The 25,029-nt window shown below is 48.0% G+C and overlaps 2 protein-coding genes across 2 annotated transcripts; both read left to right on the plus strand.

Moving 5' to 3' along the window:
* Nucleotides 1-629: 629 nt before the first annotated feature.
* On the plus strand, nt 630-7,118 carry LACTB (lactamase beta). Its single transcript, XM_015810983.1, has 6 exons — nt 630-860; nt 1,256-1,322; nt 2,803-2,993; nt 3,131-3,455; nt 3,950-4,115; nt 5,068-7,118. Exons 1-6 carry the CDS (start codon nt 630-632, stop codon nt 5,627-5,629), a joined length of 1,542 nt encoding a protein of 513 aa, XP_015666469.1. The 3' UTR covers nt 5,630-7,118.
* A 1,074-nt stretch (nt 7,119-8,192) lies between these two features.
* Nucleotides 8,193-24,225, plus strand: RAB8B (RAB8B, member RAS oncogene family). The gene is made up of 8 exons (XM_015811034.1): nt 8,193-8,316; nt 18,909-18,969; nt 19,506-19,566; nt 20,506-20,583; nt 21,095-21,184; nt 21,538-21,603; nt 22,208-22,258; nt 23,921-24,225. Exons 1-8 carry the CDS (start codon nt 8,193-8,195, stop codon nt 24,011-24,013), a joined length of 624 nt encoding a protein of 207 aa, XP_015666520.1. The 3' UTR covers nt 24,014-24,225.
* The last annotated feature ends 804 nt before the right edge of the window (nt 24,226-25,029 follow it).

Genomic DNA, 25,029 nt, shown 5'->3' on the forward strand with positions numbered 1-25,029 from the left:
TCCTTCGATTCGTTGACCTGCCAAGGTCGTAAGTGCGAGGGTGGTCGCAGAGTGACTTTTTCTTCACCCTTGTAACTGCAAACGGCGGCTAAATAGCGTCAGCGGCCTGGGAGGCTTGGGCAGAGCCCGCGAAGCCGCTCCGGCCGTTTGACTCGGCTGGGGAAGGCAGCTCTCGGCCCCGGCGGCTCCCAGCCCCAGTTCTGGGGGGCACGAGCGGCCCTCCCGGGGACCCCCGAGTCCAAAGCGGGGCGGCTCCGGCCCCTGCCCTCCCCGCGCGGGAACGACGCTCAGCGCGCTTCCTCTCTGGCAGGCGAACCCCACGCTCTCCCGCCTTACAGACACGGACCCCGGGCCCCAGCATCCCCCAGCCTGCACGGAGGGGGATTCTGGGAGCTGGAGTCCACAGCGGCTGGGCCTGCCCCGACTTGCTTCCCCCGCCCGGCGGGCGCGTGGATGGAGGCGCGCCGGCCCCGCCCTGAACGAGACGCTCGGCGCGCGGCCGCGTTTCTCCCCCCCCCCCCCCGGAGATGGGCGGCCGGCTTCGCTCGGGCAGCGGCTGCTCGCGCCTGGCCCGCCTCCTAGCAACGCGGGCCTAGCCGGGCGCGGAGCCTGAGCCTGGCGTGAGCGCGATGCGGCTGCTCCTGCGGGGCGCGGCGGCGCGGTGGGCTGCCCTGCGACTCTTTGGAGGCGTTTTCCGGAGCGCTCGGGGGCCCCTGTGGCGGCTGGGGCTGGGGCTGGGGCTGGCGGCGACCGCCGTAGCCGTAGCCGGGCCGGACGGGGGCAGCGAGGAACGGCCGCCCGGGGAACCGGGCTTCCAGCGGGCCGTCGCCCGGAGCAGAGACCTCCTCCAGCGGCTAAAGGTCGGCGGGTGGGAGCGTGTACCCTGAGCATGTACAGAGTGGCCGGGCGACTCCCCCCCCAGTGGGGCGTCCGGCTGCCCAGGCGCCGCTTTTTCACCCCGAAGCCTTGTTCGAGGGGGTCGCTTCGGATCCCGGGGCTCGGCGCCGTCCAAAGCGCGGGGCCTCTGAGCACGTGCCGAGTGTCCCTCCTGGGCATGGCCAGAGCGCTCTGGGGATAAAGGAGGCAGGGAAGGCCAGACCGGGTTTCCTTGGACCAGACCCAAAAGACTGACGCCCCCATAGATGCCCCTCAGCTGCCCCCATCCTAAGCCTCACCATGGGGGGAGGGTCAGACACAAGCTGGAGGGGGCAAGTGGGAGGGTCGTCTCGGGCTGAGTGAGCCTTTCGTTCCCCAGGACGAAGTGGGGGCCCCCGGCGTGGTGGTCGGCGTGTCCGTGGACGGGAGAGAGGTCTGGGCGGAAGGTGAGTCGGGGGGGGGGCTTCACTTCACAGCCCGGCCCGGTTCTCATGGACTAAATGGGAGGAATTAAGAATAATACTTTTTTTAAAAAAATGTAAACATCACAGGCACCCTTAAACTACTCTAAAACGAAACGGGTGCTGGAACAAAAGTGTTTTATTTACAGGTCATATTTACAATGAAATATAATAAGTGTATCATTTCCAGCCATACTTGCCCAGCATAATGAGAAAACGTTTGGCCAGCTGATGGTGTTTGGCTTTGTAGCTTCCAGTCTTGTTTTCAGAACTCAACTGCCTCTCTACCCTCTTCTATTAATGCTTTTTCAAAGCAAAATTTAAATTATTCTCTATATGCCAATTCTAATTTTTCTTTGCATATGGTGCAATTAAGAAGTGTGTTGAAAATTGTTCAACTTACGTATGGTTCATCCTTGTGTAATATTTATGAGCTGAATTTAGCCAAAGGAAAACCAAGAACGTAAACATCCAAATACGATCTGCATTTTGATGCCCTATAGGCATTTGTTGTGAGAAGGAATTTGTTAATCTAATCAGAATCAAACCTGGTGGATTTAATAAGACTTGCTCAGGAGATTCCAGTCTGATGGTGTCAAGCCGTTCCTGCTTTGCGATGCTTGCTTCCCGCTTGCCAGGCAGCTGGCATCCCTTACCTTTGCTTGAGGAAGTCTGACTTGTACCACAGGTGACCTAGGATGAGATAATTCATTTGTCTTGGATTTTGTTTTTGTCTCTTTTCCCCCCCACAAACAACACCCAGAGTTAATTGGTGTTTTTGTGTGTGTTCGCATTGAACAAATAGAAATATCTGGGACATATGTGTTCTTGCTTTACAGTACTGTATATGATGCCTTTCTTTTCTCTTGCTAATTATCTAAAAGTGCTGATTTTCACTGGATCAGAGAGCTGTTCTACTTGTGCAAAATATTAGGACAGTGGTGGCGAACCTATGGCACGGGTGCCAGAGGCGGCACTCAGAGCCCTCTCTGTGGGCACATGCGCCGTCGCCCCAGTCCTAGGCCTTCAGATGGGTTTTATAAAACCTTTTCGCTTTAGGCCTCTGCCACCATGTGCAAAAAAAAAAAAAGATTCGATCAATCAGTCAATTTCAACTTCTCGCAGGAAAAAAAAGATCTTGCAAAGTTGGAATTGATTGATTGAACTTTTTAGTCCATTATCACTGCAGCCATGCCCACCCAATGGGCCACACCCACCCAATTGTCCAAACCCCGCCAATGGGCCACACCCACCCGGCACCTGACGATGCATAAGTGGGTTTTGGGTTGCCGTTTGGGCACTCGGTCTCTAAAAGGTTCGCCATCACTGTATTAGGCCAAGAAGATATGACTATTGTTGATCTTATGGAGAAAAAAGAACCTTTGATATTTAGACCATTGGGGGTTTGGGCTGTTTCAATGCATAGAGGACACCTTTAAATAGTAGACTCCTAATTCCTTTAAAGGTATAGGTTACGCTGACTTGGAAAACCGTGTCCTCTGCGGTCCGGAGACCGTCCTACGAATTGCCAGCATTAGCAAATCTCTGACCATGGTTGCTGTTGCAAAGCTATGGGAAGAAGGGAAGCTGGATTTAGATGCTGCTGTGCAGAAGTATGTTCCAGAATTTCCTGAAAAAGAATATGAAGGTGAAAAGGTAAATGAGGCTGGTTGTTTACAGCATCACCATCCAAAAATATCCTCTGCCACACTTCAGAAATATGTCATTAACATGATTTAATTATAACTTGCATAGATGAAATCAAAATGAATTTGGGTCTTTTAAAAATTTAGGTCACTATTAGCACAAGGCTGCTTGTGTCACATTTAAGTGGTATCCGCCACTATGAGAAAGATATTTCTAAAGTCAAAGAAGAAAAAGAAAAGGCCAACAGAAAAGCCGCAAGAACAGCAGCTTCTGCAGCAAAAGAGAAAGAAAACAAAGAGACTGAAAAGAGGGACTTGATTAAAGGCAAGCCGGAACAGGAAGGCAAAAATTCAAAAAGTGGAAGGAAGAAAAGGGAGTTTGAGCATGAAGAATATTATTTGAAGGACAAATTTGAGCATGTGATTGACTCACTGAATATCTTTCAAAATGATCCTTTATTCTTTAAACCAGGTGAGTTGCTAATCTTCATCCATCCAGACTGTAGATAATGGAGTCAATTCACCCTTTGTGCTAAGCCACAGAGTAGTTTGTTTGGTGCATGGTTATTTAGTAAACCATATTTAAGCAAACCATTGCTTAGTGGGATTTGTCTAGCCAGTCGGGGCTCAGCTAGCTAAACTATGATGCGGCTCCATATAAGAATAGTGTCTTGTTTTCTTACAAGAAGTTAAATTACAAATAAAAATAGTAGAAATTTAGGTAGCAAATTAAATGTGAAAGACAGAGAAAGCAGCTTATTTATGTTGACTTTTAATACAGTAGCCCTATACTTTTAACTATTGCAAAATTTAACCTTGTAAACTTTTCAAAGTATACAAAAATATGCTTTCTCTTTGAACAGGTAGATCCCTTCTTGAGCAAACTTAGTATACAGACCCTGACTAAGCTTCCGTAACATAAACTCTTGTGTGAAATGGGGCGTCTTCTCTTTTATTTCCTTCAAGGTAGTCAGTTTTTGTATTCGACCCACGGGTTTACTCTCCTGAGCGCTGTCGTGGAGGGAGCTTCAAATCAGAAATTCACGGACTACATGCTGAAAATATTTAGTGACTTGGGTATGGGATCCACGGGGTTGGATGAGAATGAGCCTCTGATATACAACAGAGCAAGGTAAATGGTCAGGCAGGGACATCGGCACGTGTGTTCCCGTCTTTGCGCACTTCTCTAAACTGAATAGTGAGCCTTGTTCCGCGTGGCCCATTGCAAGAACTGATGTGTGTAAAAAGAGGAACGGGATTGTGCTCAGGCTTTCTTTTGTTTCCTACGTTGAATTTAGTAGTTTGGAAAGGACAGCTATTCACATAAGTCAGACATTTGGAGATTTGGAATTAAACTGAGTCCCTCGGAAAGATTCTCAAACAGGCCATGGGTATAAATGGAAATAAATCTCACAGTCGTCATAATTCTGTTTCAGGGAAGAAATCCCGTAACACCAAAGAGCACTGCCCTCTTGTGGCTCTCTTGTCTGTTCCCCCAATCAACTGCAGGGAAAAGAGACTCTCTCAGAGCTGCAGAGAACAAGAGAGGGAAAGTGAAACCCAATAGATCATTGAAACCCAAACTCTCTCTCATCCTGAGGTTTTCATCCCAGATCTGCATGGCGTTGGTCCTCTGTTTAATTAATGAGGCTTACCTTCCTGCTTTTTTGCAGGAGGATGGAGCTCATCTGATATGGAGCTCATGTTCCAGCATTCCTCTGACTGGCATGTTGTTTCCTGGGGTTGTTAGTTTGTTTATTTGTTTTTTGGTCTTTTTTCTACTTTTGATGAAGGTAGCCTTGGGGTGGGATCTCTCCTATTATGGACCTGGTGTCTTTTAAGATTACACTGTTAGGATGGCTTTTCTCTACCTAGCAGAGATTGACCAGAGCATTAGAATGCTGCTTATTAACTGGGCAGCACTTCTCTGTTTAATATAATTTATTTGATCACTAGTGGCCTTATGTCAATCTCTACACCTCAAAAAGAATAAAATGGCAGAAGGCTACTTTAGCCTGGCAGATATATGGATTATTTAGGTACTTTATATTGTGAATTTATCGAGCATCTTTGTTTCACTCCAGGTATTACATTCACAACAAAAAAGGTCATCTCATCAACGCCCCTTACGTGGATAACTCTTACAAGTGGGCAGGTGGTGGCTTTGTGTCCACTGTGGGCGATCTTCTCAGATTTGGAAATGCCATGCTCTACGGTTACCAGCTTGGGCAGGTGAAAAACCTGGCTGCTGGATTTCTTCCTGGTTATCTCAAGCCTGACACGATAGCAATGATGTGGACCACAGTCCCACAGTCCCAAGATTATGCCTATGGAATGGCCTGGTTCATTGTAGAGAAGAAGCAGGAATGTGGCCACTGCAAAGAGCAGCAACACTACACCTTCCACACTGGCGGGGCAGTAGGAGCAAGTAGCGTTCTACTCATTCTTCCTGAAGAATTGAACTCTGGGATTGCCAATAGTAGCTGCCTGGTCCCACCCCATGGTGTGGTCGTCACAGTTATTTGTAACATGCAGTCTGTTCACCTTGATGGCATTGCCTTAAAAATTGCAAAGGAATTTGAAAAGGACAGGTTAGTACAATGCTCTGATCAAAGGTTGGAGAGGAAATGTGGAAGGCTTGAGTGATTACAAGCATCTGTAGCCCAGGAGTTGTCTCTCCCTTGCTTTTTAAGCAGATAGCACAGCATTAGGTTTGATCATTCATGGGACAAGCGATCCTTCATTGAAGGAACAGGAATGTACAGTTTTTCTGATTCAAATAGCCAAAGACATTAGCCAAACGCAGGTGCCAATTGGACGATTCACCTTCTCTTACTTTTCTGCAAATTGTGATGCACAGAATGTGGAGCAGAGAGTCTTCAATTTCAGAATGGGGATGGAAAGTTTTACACTGCAGTGAAGACTCTTGGAGAATTGCAGTCATGGACAGAGAGAGCATCTCATCTGGCAGGATTCTAGTCCTGCTGTGTCTCGATGGGCCTTTGCAAGGGTGATCCAACGTAGAAGATAGCTTCAACCAAACAGTGAATCCTTTCCCTCATGGCTGGGGAAGGCTACTGACGGAGGCTACTCTAGCAATATGCATAATTGATGCAGAAAATCACATTGCCAATACCATGGAATCATTTGTCCATGATCAAGCCTCGGATCAGGTGCTAGCATTACAATTGTGCTTGGTGGGCTACTGTTTTATTATTAATCTGCTGCCAACCTGGGCAGCAGATTGCCATTATGTGACTATAATATTTGATTCCCTTTTCTCAAAAACAGAAGATGAAAATGAGTGTCTTAAAACTTTTCAGTGCTGTTTACAAAGGCTGCAATTTTATATGTGTTAAGCTCTGTTAAGTAAAAGGGGACTGCTGAGCAGACATGTAAATGCAAGCTAAAGACCTTTATCTGGGAATGTTTTAAATCAAACTCTGCATTTTCAAATCAATATTCAAGCTGTACCTAGAAACCTCTCATACAGGTGTTGTTTCAGAAACTCTGTCCCAGAATGTCCCTGGAAATTTAAGTGTCCATTATACCTTTTCTGTTTTATTAAACCTGTCAGCAATTTCTCTGGTAGGTTAATATTTTTTGGGGAGTTAGGAAAACTAATCAACATGCTGCTGTTCCTGGCTGGTGAATTTTTCTCTGAAAATTTTCTCAGCTTTTTAGTAAAGGTTGAGATCCATCCCCTTTTAAACTGTCTTTAAAAGAAGACACAACCTTGAACTTGCATAAATGTTAGATTTACAATAAAGATTCAGATTAAAATTAAAGGGATGGTGTTTAAACTCTTCAGGAACCAGTGCAGAGAAGGTAGATTTTGAAGAGGATGATCCATTTTCCTTCTTTTCTTCCATAATGGATGGTTAATCAGAAACACATTCCATTCCGACTTTGAAATATGGAATGATCTACTAGTGTAATTGGTTTAAGTGCCAAATATTGTCCCATGTCTTGCTTTTAAAAAGCTGAACACGAATGATAGTTAAACCCCATTTGATCTGGGGGTCCACCAACTGCTTAAGCTAGCTGCTGATAATGTAAAATTGTATTTAGAATTTAGAACCTGATTACCTTTTGTATCCCTTAATCAATAAACACTTTATAATGTTTGCACTGTTCAATTGGCGCTACCTGTTTCTTCAACTGAATCTGCTGCTTTTCTAGAGGGGATGTAGATTACAGAATCTGGGAGACCAAATTGCTTCTTTCTTTGTAGCTACATCAGAGTAACAAGACCAAATTACCTCTATAGGAAAAGGGAAAGTGATCCTCTGGTGTCATTAAGCACCTCGCGGATTGATTCAGAAAAAGAAATACCATGCTAGATTGTTTTTCATTTCAAAACGCTGATTTCCTTTGTTTTATCCACGGCACGGCCAACCTTACTTTCAGAAAACCATCTCGGACCCAGATGACAAAGCAGCTTGATCCTAAGAGAAAATTTAAGATGTGCCGAATTCATGCTCAGCAGGAGAAGAAACTCATCCATCAGACTGTTCTACATCAGAAATATCTGCTTCTCAAAGGGAGCCTTGTTTAGCACTGGTTCTGCAGGCAGTTCTTCTGTACTTCGCTGAAATAGATGGGTCTTTGCAGTAAGTCAAACCCTCTTCCTCGCTGGTTACTCATTTCAAAAGGAGCTGGCACAGCAGATGTCCCCAGGGGTGGCAGGGAGCCAAAGACTAGAACTGGCCAAACGGCCGTGCCATGCTCTCGCGCTGGCTCCAGTTTCTTCAGGGCAATTGGTGAAGATGGGAAAGGGGAGGGGGCGCATTAGTGGGGCGACTCAAAGGGGCAACTGTTTGACGTGCGTTGTGTCATCAAATCATAGAAACAAAGGCTACCTATCGCTAAGCACGTGCACCGGTGCAGGCGGGAGGCCCGCCCAAGATCATAACGAGGCTTCTCGGGTAACGCCCGGCTCGCCGGATCCAGGCACCTGCAACCAGGCCAGAATCGGGCCCCGCGTTCAGGAGCCGGGCCCGCCCCTCTTGCGAAACAGCTCGTCCCTTAGGGAGCCCCGCCTCTCGGGCGTGGCGCATGCGCAGTGCGGGCCTGGGGGAGCCGCCTCGGACCACAATTCCCGTCATCCCGCGGAAGCCGCCGCGTCCTGGCGCGCGCGTCCCGGCCCCGCCCAGCGCTGGCGCCCGCCCGCTCGCCCCCCCCGCCCGCCCGTCAGTCGGCGGCGAAGATGGCGAAGACCTACGACTACCTCTTCAAGCTGCTGCTGATCGGCGACTCGGGCGTGGGCAAGACGTGCCTGCTCTTCCGCTTCAGCGAGGACGCCTTCAACACCACCTTCATCTCCACCATCGGTGAGCGGCGCCGGGCGGCTCCCGCCCTCCCCTCCGCCGCCGCCCGCGGGGGACTCCAACTTCCATGGCGCGCGGGCGGCCCTCCTTCCCTCTCCGCCCCCCCTTCGCCCCGTTTCCGCTGTCCGGGAGCCTCCCCTGTGCAGCGGCCCCGCCCTGGGAGGGGGCCCGCGCAGCCCCCCCCCGCTTCCTTCCCCCGTGGGCTCCCCGCGGGGCCCGAAGGGTGGCTCAGTCCTGCTGCCCCCCGGAAAGGGGTTGGGGGCTCCTGCCAGCCCCCGTGGCCTCCCTGGTGGCCTGTCTGGGCCGGAGGGGGCACCTCTGCCCGGGTGGGGCCCGCCCCTTTGGCCCTTGGCAGGCGGTGCCCCGCCCCCCCTTTGGGCCCGGCCTGGCCAGCTGAAAGCAGGGGGGCTTTGGGAAGGGGTAGCGCAGACTAGCCCCCCTCCTTCTGAGGGGTCTCCCCCTGGCAGCGTTATCTTTGGCCAGAGCCTCTCCTAGGGAGGCTGCTTAGGGCTGCGGGCAGGGGTTCCCCTGGGTGGGCTTCTCTTGCAGCCCGTGGAAGGGCCTCGTCCTGCCAGCACCCCTTCCTCTTTGGGGGGCTACAGAAAGATGATGATGACAAGGCGGGGGAGGGAGCGGGGAGCCACCATCTGAATTGCAAGCCATAGCGGCACTTTCCACATTTGGTTCCTAAAGCAACAGTTTTCAAAAAGCAATCGTTTATTAATCTGTTAATGCGCAGCAATAACTATCCCGGTGCCGTGGTGAAAGGGAGAGCATTTTCGTGACCAGGGGTAATGATTACTATATGTGATAAGAGAGTAGAAACACCCTTGATGAATCTTTGAACTGCCTGTGTGACCTAGTTGCAATTTGTACTGTTTGTTTGATAAAGTAGAATGTTTTTCTTCTTCTCCGAGATAACCAGTTTTTATTGCTCAAGCTTTTTATATACAGATTTTACAACTTTGGTCTTCTGTTCTTGTTTTTACTTATTTCCCATAATTGTATTGAGCCACCTAGCAGTAGAAGCCATTGGCCACTTGGTGCCCTGTAGATCTTTTTTGCTATGGTCTCAAATAATATATCATTGGGGTGCTGCTTTGGGCCTACCAGGGCTAAAACCCAAAAAGCATTGGAAAGTAACATTTGAAAGCGCAGTCTTGGCAGGATCATTTTACTTCACTGATCCAGAATTTGTTTTGGGGAGTTTATTGTTTTGGTTCCAGGTTTACTTGAGCAATTTTGGTGTGCATGTCATTCATTTCAATCCAAATAGTGAACAGCAGATGTACCCAACGGTGATCTTCCTGAAAGGATGACATAGCCTGATTCTATAGCCAAAGCAGCAACAGAGAGGGATAAAACATGACACTCAAGGCAATAGGTCCAACTGACTGAGAACTATTTTAGAAACTTCTGAAAGTGAACTTGATCTTTGTGCCAAGTAGTTCACTCCCCTATTGACTGGGTTCTCGTGTTGCACTCAGAAACACTGGAGAAGAAGGTGGTTCTGTGTTTTGACTTGGTCTGTAGCAGGAACACAGGGCTCCAGAGCAGAACCTTTCCCAGCCTCGCCTAGCTCTGAGCTATACCACCGGTTGACCCCAAAAGAAGACCCTGGGTGGGGGGAAGTCCCCAACATGGCCGCTGCCATTTTTGCTTCCTCAGAGCATGGTGGCCTCCTGAAAGGCTGGCCTGAACTTCTCATCAAACGTGAAAGAGAACAGTTGGTTCAAGGAAAGGATGTTCCTTTGGTTCTTGCTGAAATGTCACAGGGCTGTAGCGCTGAATGCTGAGTGTCCAGAAATTATCAGGAAATGAAAGGACTTACAAGAAAAATTGCTCAGACTGGATGTTGAAGGGCGTTAAGCATGAATTCTTTTAGTAACCAGTCTTGAGCAAATGGCTTCATGTTCTCTGATATTTTGTGGGTTTTTTAGCTTTCCTGGCATATTGTTGTGCTAGGGATATAGATAGAATATCAGCATGTGAACCTTCTAAATGCTGTTGCTGTTGCTGTGTGCCATGGAAGAAAATGTTAATTACTCAGTTAATGTGAATGGAGTTCCTGTGTGGTGAAACCTTGTGTTCTAGCCTCTCTTCCTGTTGAATTAAATGAGTCCCTCACGCCACAAGCGCTCTGCATTCTTTAACAAACCAACTAAGATTTTTTTCTTTAATTTGGGGTGTGTGCATTGTCCAAATATATTGAGTATTGTATTTGAAAATATCTCAGGCTGGCGGGGGAATTCTGGGAAATGGAGTTCACACATCTTAAAATTGCCAAGGTTGGACACCTCTGGTCTAAAGTATTCCATAGTCAACTGAATGGGTTACCGTGCTGTTAAACTCTGAGACATTTCCTTGAAGTCGGTTTCTTCCGAGGGGCCATGATTCGTATTTATTTTGGTTGAAAGAAGAGGAACCTTAGGCAGAGACAGGATGCACAGAAAAAGCCCTTTGTTCCTTCACACCTTCGCTAGAAGCTTCTGATCCTCCTTATGATGAAAAATCTATCATTTGTTGCTGGAAGACATTTTGAAAAGCCTCGGCTGCTCTATCTTTAGGCGTGGTGTGGTTCTTATTCTTCCTTTCAGGTTTCATTCTCCTGCCTTGCCAACTTTAGTGGGCCGATGACCTGCAGATGTGCTGGACTGCAGTTCCCATCCCCATCTGCATCTGATGAATCCAGACCCTCATATCACTCTACGTGGAACAGCTGTACTCTGCAGGCAGGATTCTACAGCTTCCTCGAGGGGAAACTCTTGCCCTTAAACTAATCTAAAAGGGAAGTGAAACTCGACAAGATCGCCTGCAGCTTTCTTCAGAAGCTGCTTGATCATTGCATCAACTTCTAAAAGTTACTCTGAAGTTACCAGGCCCCCTCTGGACCTCCTGAGATCGATAGCAGGGCTGTTTGACTGCTGCAGCAGACTCATTCATGTCCCTGCCCACCTTGATTGATTGATTACTGGCCGATGGGTGTTCTGGGAAGCACGCTCAGGTTTAGAGAAGTTGGAAGAGTCTTTTCTCTCCAGGGAGCAGGCTGTTCTGTCGTTGGCAGCGCTGACCACGCTGGCGTACAGGGCTGGCTCCCTTGTGATCTGGGAGGGGTTCAGAGTCAGTGCAGAAACTTGCTGACTAGGAAACAAATTTGTAATATTTACATTCTTATCCAAGATGAAATCAGGATTCAAAACAGTGTCCGTAATGCTGCTTGGGTGTTCAGAGGCCTTTTTCTCTTAGAAATGGTGCGTCTGGATTTAATTTTCCGTTGCCCCAATTTGCTTCAAAGGAAGGTGAAGTAACATCAGCTTCTCAGCACTCTGGAGCAGGGTTTCTTAAGCTTGGCAACTGTAAGATGGGTGGACTTCGACACCCAGATTTCCCCAGCCAGCAAGGGATTCTGGGAGTTGAAGTCCACCCATCTTAAAGTTGCCAAGCTTGAGAAACTCTGCTGTAGAAAATGTGTGGAGAGAACAGGCCCATCTTGAGAGAGACCAAAGGACGGCAACAATATCAGTAACTGAGGCCTTGCTTTAGAACCACCAGTTTAATATTCTTCATGTGTAATTTAAATGTGGCAGCACCGAACCTTTTAGTAGTGAATGAATATACTTAGAACACAGTTGTGAACTACAGGAACAAAAGTAGCAGTCCTGAATCCAATTGAATTTTGCATGAGCTAGAACTCCATTCAGATCAATGCTAAGTTCTCAAGAGCTAAACAAGGTTTAGTACCTGGACGGAGACCACTAGGATACCCTGAAGGCGTAAGATGTACTGGGAATGGAGGAAGACGGCATCAAACCGTTTCTGTAATTTTGCCAAGAGTATAAAGCGGACTTAACCAGGAAGCAACCAAAAGGTTAACTGCGCAATGGAATTTTTAATTATTTTTTGTCTCAAAGTTGTTTTGCTGAACAGAGCTGGAGTACCACCTTGCCAATGAGTGCATAAAGAATGGTGATCACTTCATGTAATAGGATCGCTGTGATCGTATTAAATGTTTTTCACTTGTAGCCATAGTGTGCGTCAGATCTGTAGTTGCTTCCTGGAATTTAGAAAGTGGAAAACTGGCATAAACAGAAGCATCTCAGCTTTTGGGGGGGATTTGGGGGGATATTCTGTATATGGGTTCAAATACCTCCTACAGAAAACAGCGGAACATAAAGCAAGTGGAGACTTGTCACCATGTTGTGACTAGAGGCTTGGAAAATATCCATACAGCTCTTCTAGATCAAATATCTGTAGTTTACACGCCTTCCTTCCTCCCTCCCTCCCGCCCTCCCGGCCACTCTATCAGAGGTGCTTGTGGTGCCTGCAATATCAAAAAATACACTATGGGAGGGGGGAGGGGGAGGACTTATTTGCAGCTGCCTATCTTGATTTTCCAGCCTATGACATCTTAACTCGTTTTAAGAGATGCTCATCCCCTTCCTAAGAGGAGCACCCCGTTAGCGTACGGTGAGGGGGGGGAATCATAGTGATTCTGCTACTGTGGCAACTTTTCCCAAAACACATGCCTTTTAATAAAATGTATTCCTCAGACAAGGTGCCCGCCTGCCCTGGATTTTTAGATGCGAGGCCTGGCTCAGTCTGTTGCTTGCATTGACGACTCTCCAGCAGGAGTCCTGGAGGATTTTTCCTTTCTTCCCGGCCTTCTGGCTCTGCTTTCAGGCGGAGGCTTTGACACCCTTTGCCTCCCTGTTTGACAGATGCCCAGGCGCTTCATCCCCTTTAATTGGCAGATGACGCTGTCTTTGATTCTGCGGGTGCATTTGACTGAGACAAATGGCTTGTTTAAATACTCATTAACCTTTAAGAACATTAGGCCCCTGTGTTCAGTTCCAAGCCCAAACATCTGCTGTGTGGAAATTATCATGAGCTGCAAGAACAGCGAGCATGTTCCAAACAATATGTGCAAAATGCCTACCCTGATTTGAACACTAGGCACTGTTTTAGTGGGTTGTATAGTATCTTTAAAAATTATATTCTTGTTTGATCCTAAACTCAAATTCTGATCCCATTTCTTGGCAGGAAACATCTTCAGTTGTCTATTAACTTTGAACTACTACTGTAGGCCTTCAGGCACAATAACAAAGCAGTTTTTAATCCTGCTTTTTGCCTAGAAGGTTTAAGTGCTGCAGGTAATCTGAGATGGCCCTGCTTGAGATGCTCCAGCTTGTGGGTTGGGACTCTTGCTTCAGGGAAGATCCTCAAGCCCTTGTCAAGGCAGAGTTGGCTTTGGCTTTGGCTTTGCGTAGCTGTGCATGGCCTCTCCTGGGAGTAACAAGGCATGCTTTGAATAAGACATGTTTCATGGTTGAATGTTATCTGAATAGATGTTTAATCGCTACTAATATGCCCTTGTAAAACCACAAAATATAACTCTGTGTTCAGAACTAAGCTCACTTTTTGGTTGCCTGAGAAATCCTAGCAATTTTCCACCGAGGATGTAGCATGCTTCTACTACGATAAACCTCTCGCTAGCCTTTCTCTATCCTGTTATTAAATTTGGGCAGCTTAAGTGTGTTGATATTTGCTCTACATAAAAATCATTGAGTCTTATCCTCTCATTTATGATGCGGTAGTAGACCAATTTATATTAACCACATTTAGGTAATGACCAGAGCACCAGAATGATTACCGTCTTAAGTAGATCCATTTGAACTTTCCTTTAGAGCCGTGGAGTGTCTTTCCAGAATTGTGCTGCAATATGCATACAGAATTCGACATCTCTGTTGATCTTACTAGGATATTCAGCTTCTCCGGTAGTAAAACATAAAGTTTTCTGTTCTAATCTACCTCTTAAAGAACGGGATTTGTCTTTTTTTTTTTTGCCACGCTATTTTTGAGCTTGATGCTCAATCTTATTCTGACTCAAAGGCTGGAGGGGGGCGGTCCTGATGCTCCAGATAAAAAGGATGAATCTGACTTGTTTTTAGCATCTGACCTGGACCTCTCCAAAGGGGGAGAAGAATGCTCCATAGATGCCAAACACAGGCGTCTCTTAAAGGGAAAACTCATTCTCTGTTAGAAGAGAAATCGGTCGGTCCTATGAACTTCCTATCCCTGAATTCCACACTGCTGAAGTCACAGTGGAGTCCTAAGGCATCTTGATGGAAAGTGATTGCATGCCTGAATTTCTCTCTGAACAACCTTCCAGCTGTTGAGAGTTCTCTGCTGGACTGGGATAGTGCCATGCAACAATTGCGTGACTTGATAGTTTGAAGAGGAATCCGGTTAGCAACATCCTTCTTAAAGGAGCCTCACAAGACAATGGAGAACGTGTCAGTTCCTTTAATTGGACAGCGCTCCCGGAGCAGTGTCGTTTCTGGATGTGGTTCCTGGGAATGTTTTCCCATCTTTAGGAATTTGTTTCCCCTGCCTGCAATTCTGCTGAGGTGGACAGTGTGAAATCCATGCCATGATGTGTATTAAACAATATCGGATTACTTCTCTGCTCCTTTGGTGGAATTCTGGGAGTTGAAGTCCACATGCCTTAAAATTGTCAAGGTTGAGAAACACTGGTCTAGGACTAGGTCTAGGTTGACAAATTAGGACGGACAAAGGCCACCAGATAATCTGATGCAATGCCAGGGCTTGGCCAGCCTATGTCAAAGAGGAGAGAGATCCTAAGCTCTAAGTAGGATCCCACTGCTTCCCTCTAGAAAAGTGATCCGATCCACCATGTTTGTGCATCTGTAGCTAGCAATTGGGCTGTTAAGGCATAATCTAGAAGTGGAATTCTGAGTCTTTCTTCCACAAGGACTGTCCCTTTGAAGTGTACATTTCAGAGTAAAATTGCTATGGCCCAGTTTGAAGAAAATACTGAGTTTTGGAGTGCCTGGGCCACAGGGGGAGGCTCTGCAGTAAAGTAGTGCTGCTTGAACCCAACTCATGAATTGGGCTGGTTTTGAAGGCTACGTAGAAAGTACAGATGGCTCAAAAATACCTCAACGGATAACACCTATTCTATGGGAGCTACATCGGCTTCCAGTGTATTTCTGGGTACCATTCAGAGTCATTAATTACTGTAGTTCATAGGAGTGTAAGGATACAAGAATAGAACATCTGTGCCCATTTTTCCAATCCTTTGTCTGCGACAGGATTAATTATGCCTTACCAAGTTTAACGAGTTTTTTATTTTTCATTCTTCCATCTTCAGGAATTTGCAGTTGAGAGGCTAGTAAACAGATTATTTGCAACTTTGGACCATGATGAGGTTCAGAGAAACAGAGCCCAGCAGTGGGTCCTTTTCTAGGTTGTCACCCAGTTCCCTGAAGCCAAGGAACTAATTATCTCATACTACCTGGGAGACATTTCCAAAGCAGAATAAACCTCTGTGTGATTTTTGTGTCTGTGGAATAAGAGGAAATGTGGAAATGTCTCCAAAGGTCAGAGTGGCAGGCCAGATGGCTGTGTGTGGTGTATCTGTTGTACAGCATCAGGGATAGGTGCTGTGTTTCAGACCGCATGCGCTGGGCTACCTATCTGGTTGGGGTCTCTAGTGTGGTGTTCCCTTAGTGCTGATCTCTATGAGAAGCCCAGTTACTGTCATGCAGGCCCTTTTTATATTTGATAATGTCAAATGTTTGCTTCCCCAGCAGATTCCAAACAGGGCAAATCTACAACTGGTTGTGGCTGTCCCTGGTCACGTGACCACGACTCATGATGTTTTTGCCATTTTCTGGCAAAACCCATTTAGGGTAAATTGGCTTGCTTAAAAACCGCCACATTCACTTAATGAAAAAGGCTGGAAAATTGCTTCTGGTCACATGGGTGCTTCGATTTACGACCGCAATGATTTATGACTGTAATTTCCAGCTCAGTCAAGGTTGCAGGCCCAAGGCTTCCTGTGTGAATATGCAACAACTGGTCGGCACAGCAGGGCATGACAGACAATATCTGGAAAGCCAATGAAACCATCCTTTCTATGGCACTTAGCATATTTGAAGCTTTTCAAAACATAATTGAAACCAGCAAATCATCCTTCACGCACCTCCCTTCGTCAGATGTCGGTCACGCCACTCTGTGTCTCGGAGGCTGCACCTCACAAAACCTTGCCTCTTGTCAGAAAGCCACAGACCGAGGCTCCTCTCCTCCTCTCACATCAGCTGCGGTCCCATCGTGCACTTTGTGGGTTGATTGCCCTGGTTCTCATAAGAGGGCAGCCAGATCGAAAGCCTGCATCCTGCAAGGATAAAACTTCCCCTCCAGGACCTTTGCTGTCTCCTCGTCCATTAAATTCAGAGTCTTTAAAAGGAGCTGTAATTTTTTACCAGCTTGTTGATGGACAGACTGGAAATTGAAAGTATATTGTTTGCAGCGAAAGCCTAGCCAAAGATGGGCAACTATGGCGACTTGCGGAGTTCAACTCCCAGAATTCCTGAACCAGCATGGCTGGCTCAGGAATTCTGGGAGTTGAAGTCCACAGGTCATAAAGTTGCCGTAGTTGCCCACCCCGGCCCTAAGCGGAAAGCGAATGGTCATATCTCTGAGTGGGAAAAGTGGACTTTCAGCCCCAACCAGAACAGGGACTCCTGAGCCTGGAACTGCTACGTGGGGAAACACAGCGTGAAGGCTGAGGCTGCAGGAAGGCAGCTTGGGAAGAATCGTGCTCTTCCTTGACCTGCATTCCTTCAATCAAAGGCTGTCTTTGTTCTTGTTGCAAATTCCTCCCTGTGTGGACTCTGTTTGCATCAGCAGTGTTCCTTTTCAATGCTGGGGAGAGAGGGGGCTCCCCTTTTTTCCTGTTAACCTTGAGCTCTTTTCCAAAACGCAGCCTCGCACCAGAGGTGGTGGTGAGGAGGGGGCCCGAGAGAAGCCCACCTAGGTGGCTGCTGGAGGGAGGAGGCTCAAGGCAAGCCAACCCTTTCATGCCCCCACAAATGCAGGGAGTGTTATGCTCACTTCTGATAGCGGCCAGCCACAGGCCTGTGTGCCCTTTGGATGCAAAGTCTTTGGGAATCCTCAAGCTATAGACCTGGCTGGGAAATTTAAACAGTTTTGGAAGGAGGCAATAAAGCCACTTCCGTATTATTGCTAAGAAAATTCACATCCTTCTCTCTGCGGTCAGCAGACGTCGAGCTCCATTCTCAGAAAACCTTCACTTTGCCCTAATTGAGAGTGGACATTCTGTTCTACGGAAATATTAATCTTGCTTGACTCAGAAAAGGGTTGGCTGATACAAGCTCAGTGCGGAAGCCCAGCTGTTCCCTTCTGGAGCCCCTTTGGCAGCGGGACGGTCAGTGCCCATTGGTTAGCCTCTCGCCCTTCTTTCCAGGTCTTGGCCTAATTCCGCCACTTTTGCCCAGGGCACGTGGGAGTCCTGTTTCTCAGGACCTGGGGTGTCCAGCTTCTGCTGGGGAAGCACTTGACCCTTTTGAATGCATGAGGCAGGGCCTCCAACCTGGGGGGAGCCTCTGCTGTGTTTCAGTGGAATCTGCTGTTCCGAAAGGCTTGGAAGCTATAGAGAAAACGTGGGGACCTTTCACTGCACACGTATCCATTCTGATCCGTGTCTGTCTGTCTGTCAGATCCTTGGCAAGCCATCAGAATTTGGAGTTGCTCTAGGAGCGGTGACTAGCCAAGGCCTTGAGTTTGCATTCCCCTTAAAATTAAGCCTTCTTTTAGTGCAGTGTTTCTCAGAATGGTGGACTTCAGCTCCCAGAATCCCCCAGCCAGCCATGGTGGCTGGGGAATTCTGGGAGTGGAAAACCAGCCATCTTCCTTCCAGCTGCCAATGTTGAGCAACATTGGCCTAGTGGCCCAACATTGGCCTAGTGGCCCAACATTGGCCTAGTGGCCCAAGGCATTCAGACAGACACTCCAATTTCACATCTTTGTGCAACTCTGTATTTGCTTGCGGAAGAAAACAGTCAAGCTGCTACCTGAGTCAAAATTTCAGCTCTGCTCTCCGTTGGGCTGTTTCGCGTGTCTTGCAACCTGCTCCTCCGGAAGCAGCAACCAGTCAGCAGACCTCTGGTGCGAATGGATGCAGCAGCACACCACTTCCTGTTGCTGAAGGGAGGAAGCGTCAGTGGGTGGTTCACGACAGCCCCTTGCAAAGAGCTGCAAGCTTTAGTAAGACTTTCCATTGTCGCCCTGAAAGGGAAAAAAAAGAAAAGAAAACTCCACCAGGCCTCACGCTGGAATCCATCCACCGGGTTATAGAGATATTTAAACCAGCTGAGCTCTGGGGAATTATCCAAAATTCCTTTTGTAGCTACAAAATTGTACATTTCTTTTCCCTGTGTGTAGACAAAAACATATTTGTGGGTACAACTGCATCTCTGCTAAAAAAAAAAGTCCCATTTGCAAAAAAGGAATGTTAGGCAAGGTGGAACTGTAGTTTAATTTGAGTTCTTTATATCCTCAACGGAACTGGAGTTACCACTAATTTAAACAGAGACTTTTGTTTTGGAACAGTTCAGACAGAATTCACTTAATTAAGGGTGGTGGATATTTTGGTGGGTTTGATCCCGAAGGTGCTTTGCTTGTTCTGAATTCTCGGATGCGGGAGAGCGTTGCAGCAAGACAGAACAGAGCCCTAATGTGATTCCCCTCCTTTTTATTTTTTATCTTTTTAGGAATTGACTTTAAAATCAGAACAATAGAACTAGATGGGAAGAAAATCAAACTGCAGATATGGTAAGTGATCAAAACGCAACTGGCTTGCGGACACAGGTGGGAGCTCCCAGAGTGGAGGTCTTCCTTTCTGAAACTCCATGCAAAAGTATCTTTGAAGACATCAGAGCTGGGGCAACGTAGCCTGAGGCCTCTTTGGGTGTGGCAGACGTTTGGCCTTCTTGACCGTTTTGGATTTTGTCCAAGATATCTGGATTTAAAGCTCCATTTAATCAGCATTTAATGGAAATCAGACCGAGCGAGAGGAACGTGCACAAGGCCTAACTCCAGGGAGGGGGGTTACTTGGGGAGGAATCAAGGCTTGACCTGCAAACTGCATTCTAGAACCTTTTGGCTTGTCAGACCCTCGGGTGGGGTTGGCCTTCAGTCTGCAACTTGGTTGGGTTCCAGGCTATGCTCAACCCGATTGTGGGTAGAGTTGTGTGCCAGGGCCAAGCAAAAAGTGAAGCATCGTTGGGGTGCCTGGGAAGGGGATGAAGCATGATTTCTCCTCTTCCCCCCCCCCCCGCCTCAGTTTGATGATGTATCTTGCTTTTCAGGGACACGGCGGGCCAGGAGAGATTCCGCACCATCACAACAGCCTACTACAGAGGTGCCATGGTGAGTGTGCATTCTCAAGCTTGCCTTTGTGAGAAGTTCACCTAAACTCACCCCGCCGCAGCCCATTTTCCACGGCAGGCCAGCCACGTGTGGGCTTGCTCGGGAGGAGCAGAGTCTGAGGCCCTGCCTTTCTCGAGTCCCCCCCCCCAGGCCCATAAGGGTGGCATCATTAAGAAAAGTTGAGGTTTCACGAGCAGGAAGGGAACTGCGAGCGACCTGCGACAGCAGTACTTCCAAAGTGCTTGGCCCCCTCTCTGAGGTTGCGGAGGGGCTGTTTACAGCTGCTGACTTTCTCTCTGGCCAAACCTGGGAAGTAGCCGATGAACACACTGCAGAAAAAGTCAGAAATGGTTGACGCAGAAGCGGAATCTTCAGGAGGCCATTAAAGCTTAGGGGTGGGTTCTGTGGGGAAACGTAGGGCCTGAATGCATTTGGGGGGAGGGGGAGAGGCTCTTCTGCCTTCCTTCCCCAACAGCCTGACATTCTCTTATTTCTGCTCCCTCCTGGAAAGCCGGGGTGGATTTTGAGGGGAAGGCAGAGCCCAAGCCGTGGGATGGGCTGATGGGCAGGGTGGGGCCTGTGGGGGCCGGGGTGGGCAGGGCCTTTCAATCTGCAGCGGAAGGATCCGGAGGCTGGAGCACAGAGGAGGGGGAGCATTCTGCTTCTGCCCTTCCAGGGGGCTTGCCAGGGTCTCAGACTGAAACCAAGAGGTCAAACTAGATCTTTGATGAAATTGCTGCAACAGAAGAAAAGGAGGCGATGGCTGCATCTGAAGGCTGGCTTTTTAATTTGCAGTGAACACCTCAGTTAACAAACTTAGATATCCACAGTTGACCTGGGGATGGTTGAGGAGGGATGAAGCTTGTTTTAATCGACGCAGGAAGATCTGTTGTAGCCACTGTGGAGTGATGGTGGCTGCACTCTTTGTTTTTCCCCCAGGGGATAATGCTGGTTTACGATATCACCAATGAAAAGTCTTTTGACAATATTAAAAACTGGATCAGGAACATTGAAGAGGTAGGTGTGCCTGGAAGGGAAAGAGACGTGGGGGCTTTTGCAGGGTCCCATGTAGACAAGACACAGAAGGGCTGGGGGGGGGGGAGAGAGAAATAGATTGATTCTTTTTTCTTGGGAGAGACTAGCTGAGGACCCCCACCGCAGAGCTTTTCTGTGGCAGAAAGCTAAAACAAGGACCAGCTAACACAAAGGGGGCTCGAGCTTCCATTGTCTGTTTTTCCTCCTTGAGTCACGGCATTCCACATTTCCTCTCCTGTTGGCAGGAATCCTGCTCAGGTTTGGGCTGGGGCCTCGCTCGTTTCCTCTCCTCCTCCTCCTCCGAGTGCTGAAGCTTTGTTTACCCCTCCGTGCAGCCTGTGAGCAAAGCAGACTTTAAAAGGAGGGCTTTACAAAACTCAGCCTCCAGGAAGATAATTTTGGACAGACCCCCTCCCAAGGCTTTCGGTCCAGAACATGGCAGGGCATCGTAAGGCTGCTTTTCTTAACTCCCGTTTCTCCTCTCTTCACCCAGCACGCTTCTTCGGATGTGGAAAGGATGATCCTGGGCAACAAATCTGACATGAATGAGAAAAGGCAAGTTTCGAAGGAAAAAGGAGAAAAGGTAAATCTCATGAAAACAGAGGTTCTAATATCAGAGCTGCCTTTTTCTTGGGGGGGGGGAAGAACAGTGGCAGTCTGGAGTGGCAAAAAATCAGGAGGGTTTCGGCAGCATCTTTCCTGACAAATGTGATGAAAAGGCAGGAGCTTTCTTGAACTGCGGCCTTTTCATAAAAGTAGTTAGAAAGGGGCCACCAGAGCCCCCACCCCGTTTTGTCTTCAGAGATAGTTTTGCAGACAGGTTTCCTTGTTCCCCAGCTGAAGAATGTAAGCGGTCCAAGTGTCAAAACTTGCCTTCAGACTTTCCATTTATGGAATCGCTGAATCTGATTGCTTGTTGAAATCTTCATATTGCAGTTAGCAATTGACTATGGCATCAAATTTCTGGAAACCAGTGCAAAGTCCAGTATCAACGTGGAAGAGGTAAGCACAACGTAGAGGCCAGCAGGAGTTGGGCCTGCAGCTGTGAAGTTGGCCCCCCTCCCTCTTTCTGCCTCTGAAGCATTTCAAGACCTCCTTGCTGCTGCTTGTCTGAGGACCGGAAAGTCTGTCCCTCTGTGGTCAAGACTTGATTCAGCACCCCCTGGCCTCTTCAGTGAAAAGGGGGGCGGGGGGGACGAGAGCCAGCCCATCCACACGGGGGACCAGCCCCCCTCCCTCCAGGGACAGGCTCCATCGGCCTGTTTGCTTTGTCCTTCCATGGTAGAGAGCAGATCCCTCAACTCTTCTGCAGGGCTTCTGCCTTCTGGGGGGCAAGGCTGACGCCCACTGCAACCCCCTCCTGGCGTAAACCTTTCCCATCCCTCCCTGGCAAGGGTGGGGTGCCAGCAGGGGTGTTTGGAGAGAAAGATTGATTTCTGGTTGGAATTCAAAGCTCAAAATTTGAGAAAGGCAATTGAAGGACTTCATTCTGCACTCCGAAGTAATTGTCTGAAGTCCACTGGAGTTGGGTGGCCTATCGGTTTAAATTTAATAATTTAATTAATGAATTATCTGGATCTCATCGTATCTTTTCTCTTCCTTCCAGGCTTTCTTCACCCTTGCACGGGATATTATGACAAAACTCAACAAAAAAATGGTTGGTTTCTTTTGGTACTAATATATCCTGATTAGTGTGGCTTCTGCACTTTGCGGGGACTAAAAGGGGTTGCTGGCCTAAGCAATTCAAAGCTTACCTTAACAGCCAATCAAAATTCTCCCTAAAAGGGCAGCATCTGACCATCTGTGCTGTCCAGCTGTGGAGGGATTGGGAGCATTGAATCCGCAGGTCACCGCCTTAATGAGCCCCTCACCTCACCTGGTACAAAAAGAGAAAACACACACACACACACACACCCCTCCCTGGTGCACTCCAGCCACAATCAAAATTAACAAGCAAAAACTAACAACAGTTGGCAAGGAAAGATTTATACACACACACACACCCCTCCCTGGTGCACTCCAGCCACAATCAAAATTAACAAGCAAAAACTAACAACAGTTGGCAAGGCAAAGATTTATTTGATCTTTATTTATTATTGTAATGCCAATACAATAATAAAGCATTACAATAATAAAGCATAATGAACAACCATTTCAAACTATGTGAAATTCCAATGGGAGTTAAAATTACACAAAAGCAATAAAATCAATGGACACTATGATATATTTACATTACATTAAAAAAACACATTTTCATATGTTACACACACACATTACGTTATGTATCTGTAAGCTCTAAACTTGAAAACGTGACATCCCAGCTGTCAGACAGGGCTGCAGAGGTTGACAGCCCATCAGCCCCGCCCTCTGCTGTCAGCATCTCTCCCGGCCGCCTCCAGCAGCTGCTCCGCTTTATTCAGTGGGTACATTTGGAACCCTTTGCAGGGGTATCTGATGGAGGTCAGACAGTCCTCCTGGGGCAGCCTGGATTGCCAGCAGGGGGACCCGAACTCAGGGCTAGGCCAGCAATCCTCAGGGCTAGGCCAGCAGGCCTGGCCTGACTCTACGCAGCCTTGAGCTCTTCCAATCTGCCTGTGAGGATTGTGGATTTCCCTCCTGTTTGCCCAGAAAATAGTTTGTATTTTGGAGGTGAGGATCAGGCCAAAGTGCTTGCGCAATCTCTCAGCGAGACCTCCTGCACAACCGTCTTGAAACACGGCAACTGCAGCAAACAGCAGTTGTGTGAGCTTGCAAAAGGATTGCTGGTCTCTGCCTTCCTCCTTCCCTTTCAGATCAAGAATTGTATTCTTTTGATTTCCCCAAATGTCCTGGACTGACCGTGAACAAACCAAACTCGTCCTCTTTTTCAGTGGCTCCTTCAAACTAAAACATGTAATTTCTTTTCCCGATTGTTCCCCGACCTGCCAGATAATAGAAAAGGCCACAGGCAGAATCCATGTGCAGGAAGCATGATCAAGTGGGGCTTCTTCCTGCCCGACTGAGATTTACATAAGCATTTTCCATGGCTGCTTCCGTCACAATGCGGGCTGATGTCTTCGTTGGTACCTTCTGAACTCCTGACATTTTTCTGAATTTCATTTGAATTACATTTCTCTCCTGTTTCAGGAAAAAAAAGTTATAGAGGTTTTTTTAAAAAACCTCACCTGGTACCCTGGCAGAGTTTAAAAAGAAACCTACAAATAAGCGCTTGGATTCCCGGGCAATCTCCTAGCTGCTTTCCCCTGGAATTTGAGGGTGTTTCGCCTCACCCTTTACCTCTTAATAACCTGCCCTCCTTTTCCTTCTCGCCTCTCCCTAGAATGACAACATTTCGGCAGGGGCGAGCGGGCCCGTGAAAATCACAGAGAACCGGTCGAAGAAGAGCAGCTTCTTTCGATGCACGCTGCTTTGATGAACTTCTCCTAAGAGACTGCAGCATACCTAGAACAAAAAAATACCTTTTCCTGCTTCTCCGAAAGCACAGGCTCCGCCCGGCTGCTTGGACCTAGAATGGGCTAAACCAAGAGAATGGATGGGGACTCTCTCTCTGTTGACCGCCATCGCCCGTCTCCCCCCTCTCCGAGACGTGGAAGCTGTGAAGTTGAGAGACTCCTGCCTGCCGGAGCTCCGTTTTCTTTCTTTCTTTCTTTCTTTCACTGCCTGCTTCAAAAACTGCTGAGTATATTCTTTGCACATTTCTGTTAGTCCTCGGTGGAAAGTTGGGGCCGGGGCAGAGATGCCCAGTGGGTTGTTGGTTGGTGGGCCGGTCACTCTAGGAGCCCTCCTTACAGGCTTTGTCCGCTTCATTTTCTTTCCTCTCCAGCGACTGCAAACCTCTTCGTTTATTAAGGGCACAATCCTGTCCCCCCCCCCAGGGGCAGCTAGGGCTTCCAGGGTGGGGGGAAGGGGGGGCTCTGCTATCTGAGACAACAGTCCATCCTCCTCCCCTCCTTCAGGTGCAGATTGTTGACCTCCGGTCCAGGCGGAAGGCTGGCTGGAAGACCGAGGGCTCTGTGGCCTTCAAAGGGGAACTGGGACTTGTGGGAAACTGGGGTACACGTACGGTGGGCACACGTTCTGAACCTTTTTTCCCCCAGGGATGCCAATAAACAATGCCACCATAATGTGGAGGTAGGAAACTCAAACCACTTAAAAGCTCCTGTGGGGTTCAGATGGTTTAACAAATACACAAACCTGTGTCGGTCGAAATGAATTTGCTTTTCTGATGGCAGGAGGTTCCCTTTCTGGGTCCTGGATGTCCCCTCGCTCTTGTTCCTTAATCTGGCTCTATGGAGGCTTCGGGTCTGCTTCCTGGGGCATTTGGTTGAACCCAGGGCCCGGTTTTCCTCCCTGCATGAGGTGCGGTGGCTCTTTGAATGCTGATAGAGAAGGCCGGGCGGGCGCAGCCTGGGTCCCCGTCGAAAGGCA

Source organism: Protobothrops mucrosquamatus, unplaced genomic scaffold (genome assembly GCF_001527695.2).
Source record: "Protobothrops mucrosquamatus isolate PMUCROS unplaced genomic scaffold, P.Mucros_1.0 scaffold27, whole genome shotgun sequence".
Classification (NCBI taxonomy): Eukaryota; Metazoa; Chordata; class Lepidosauria; order Squamata; family Viperidae; genus Protobothrops; species Protobothrops mucrosquamatus.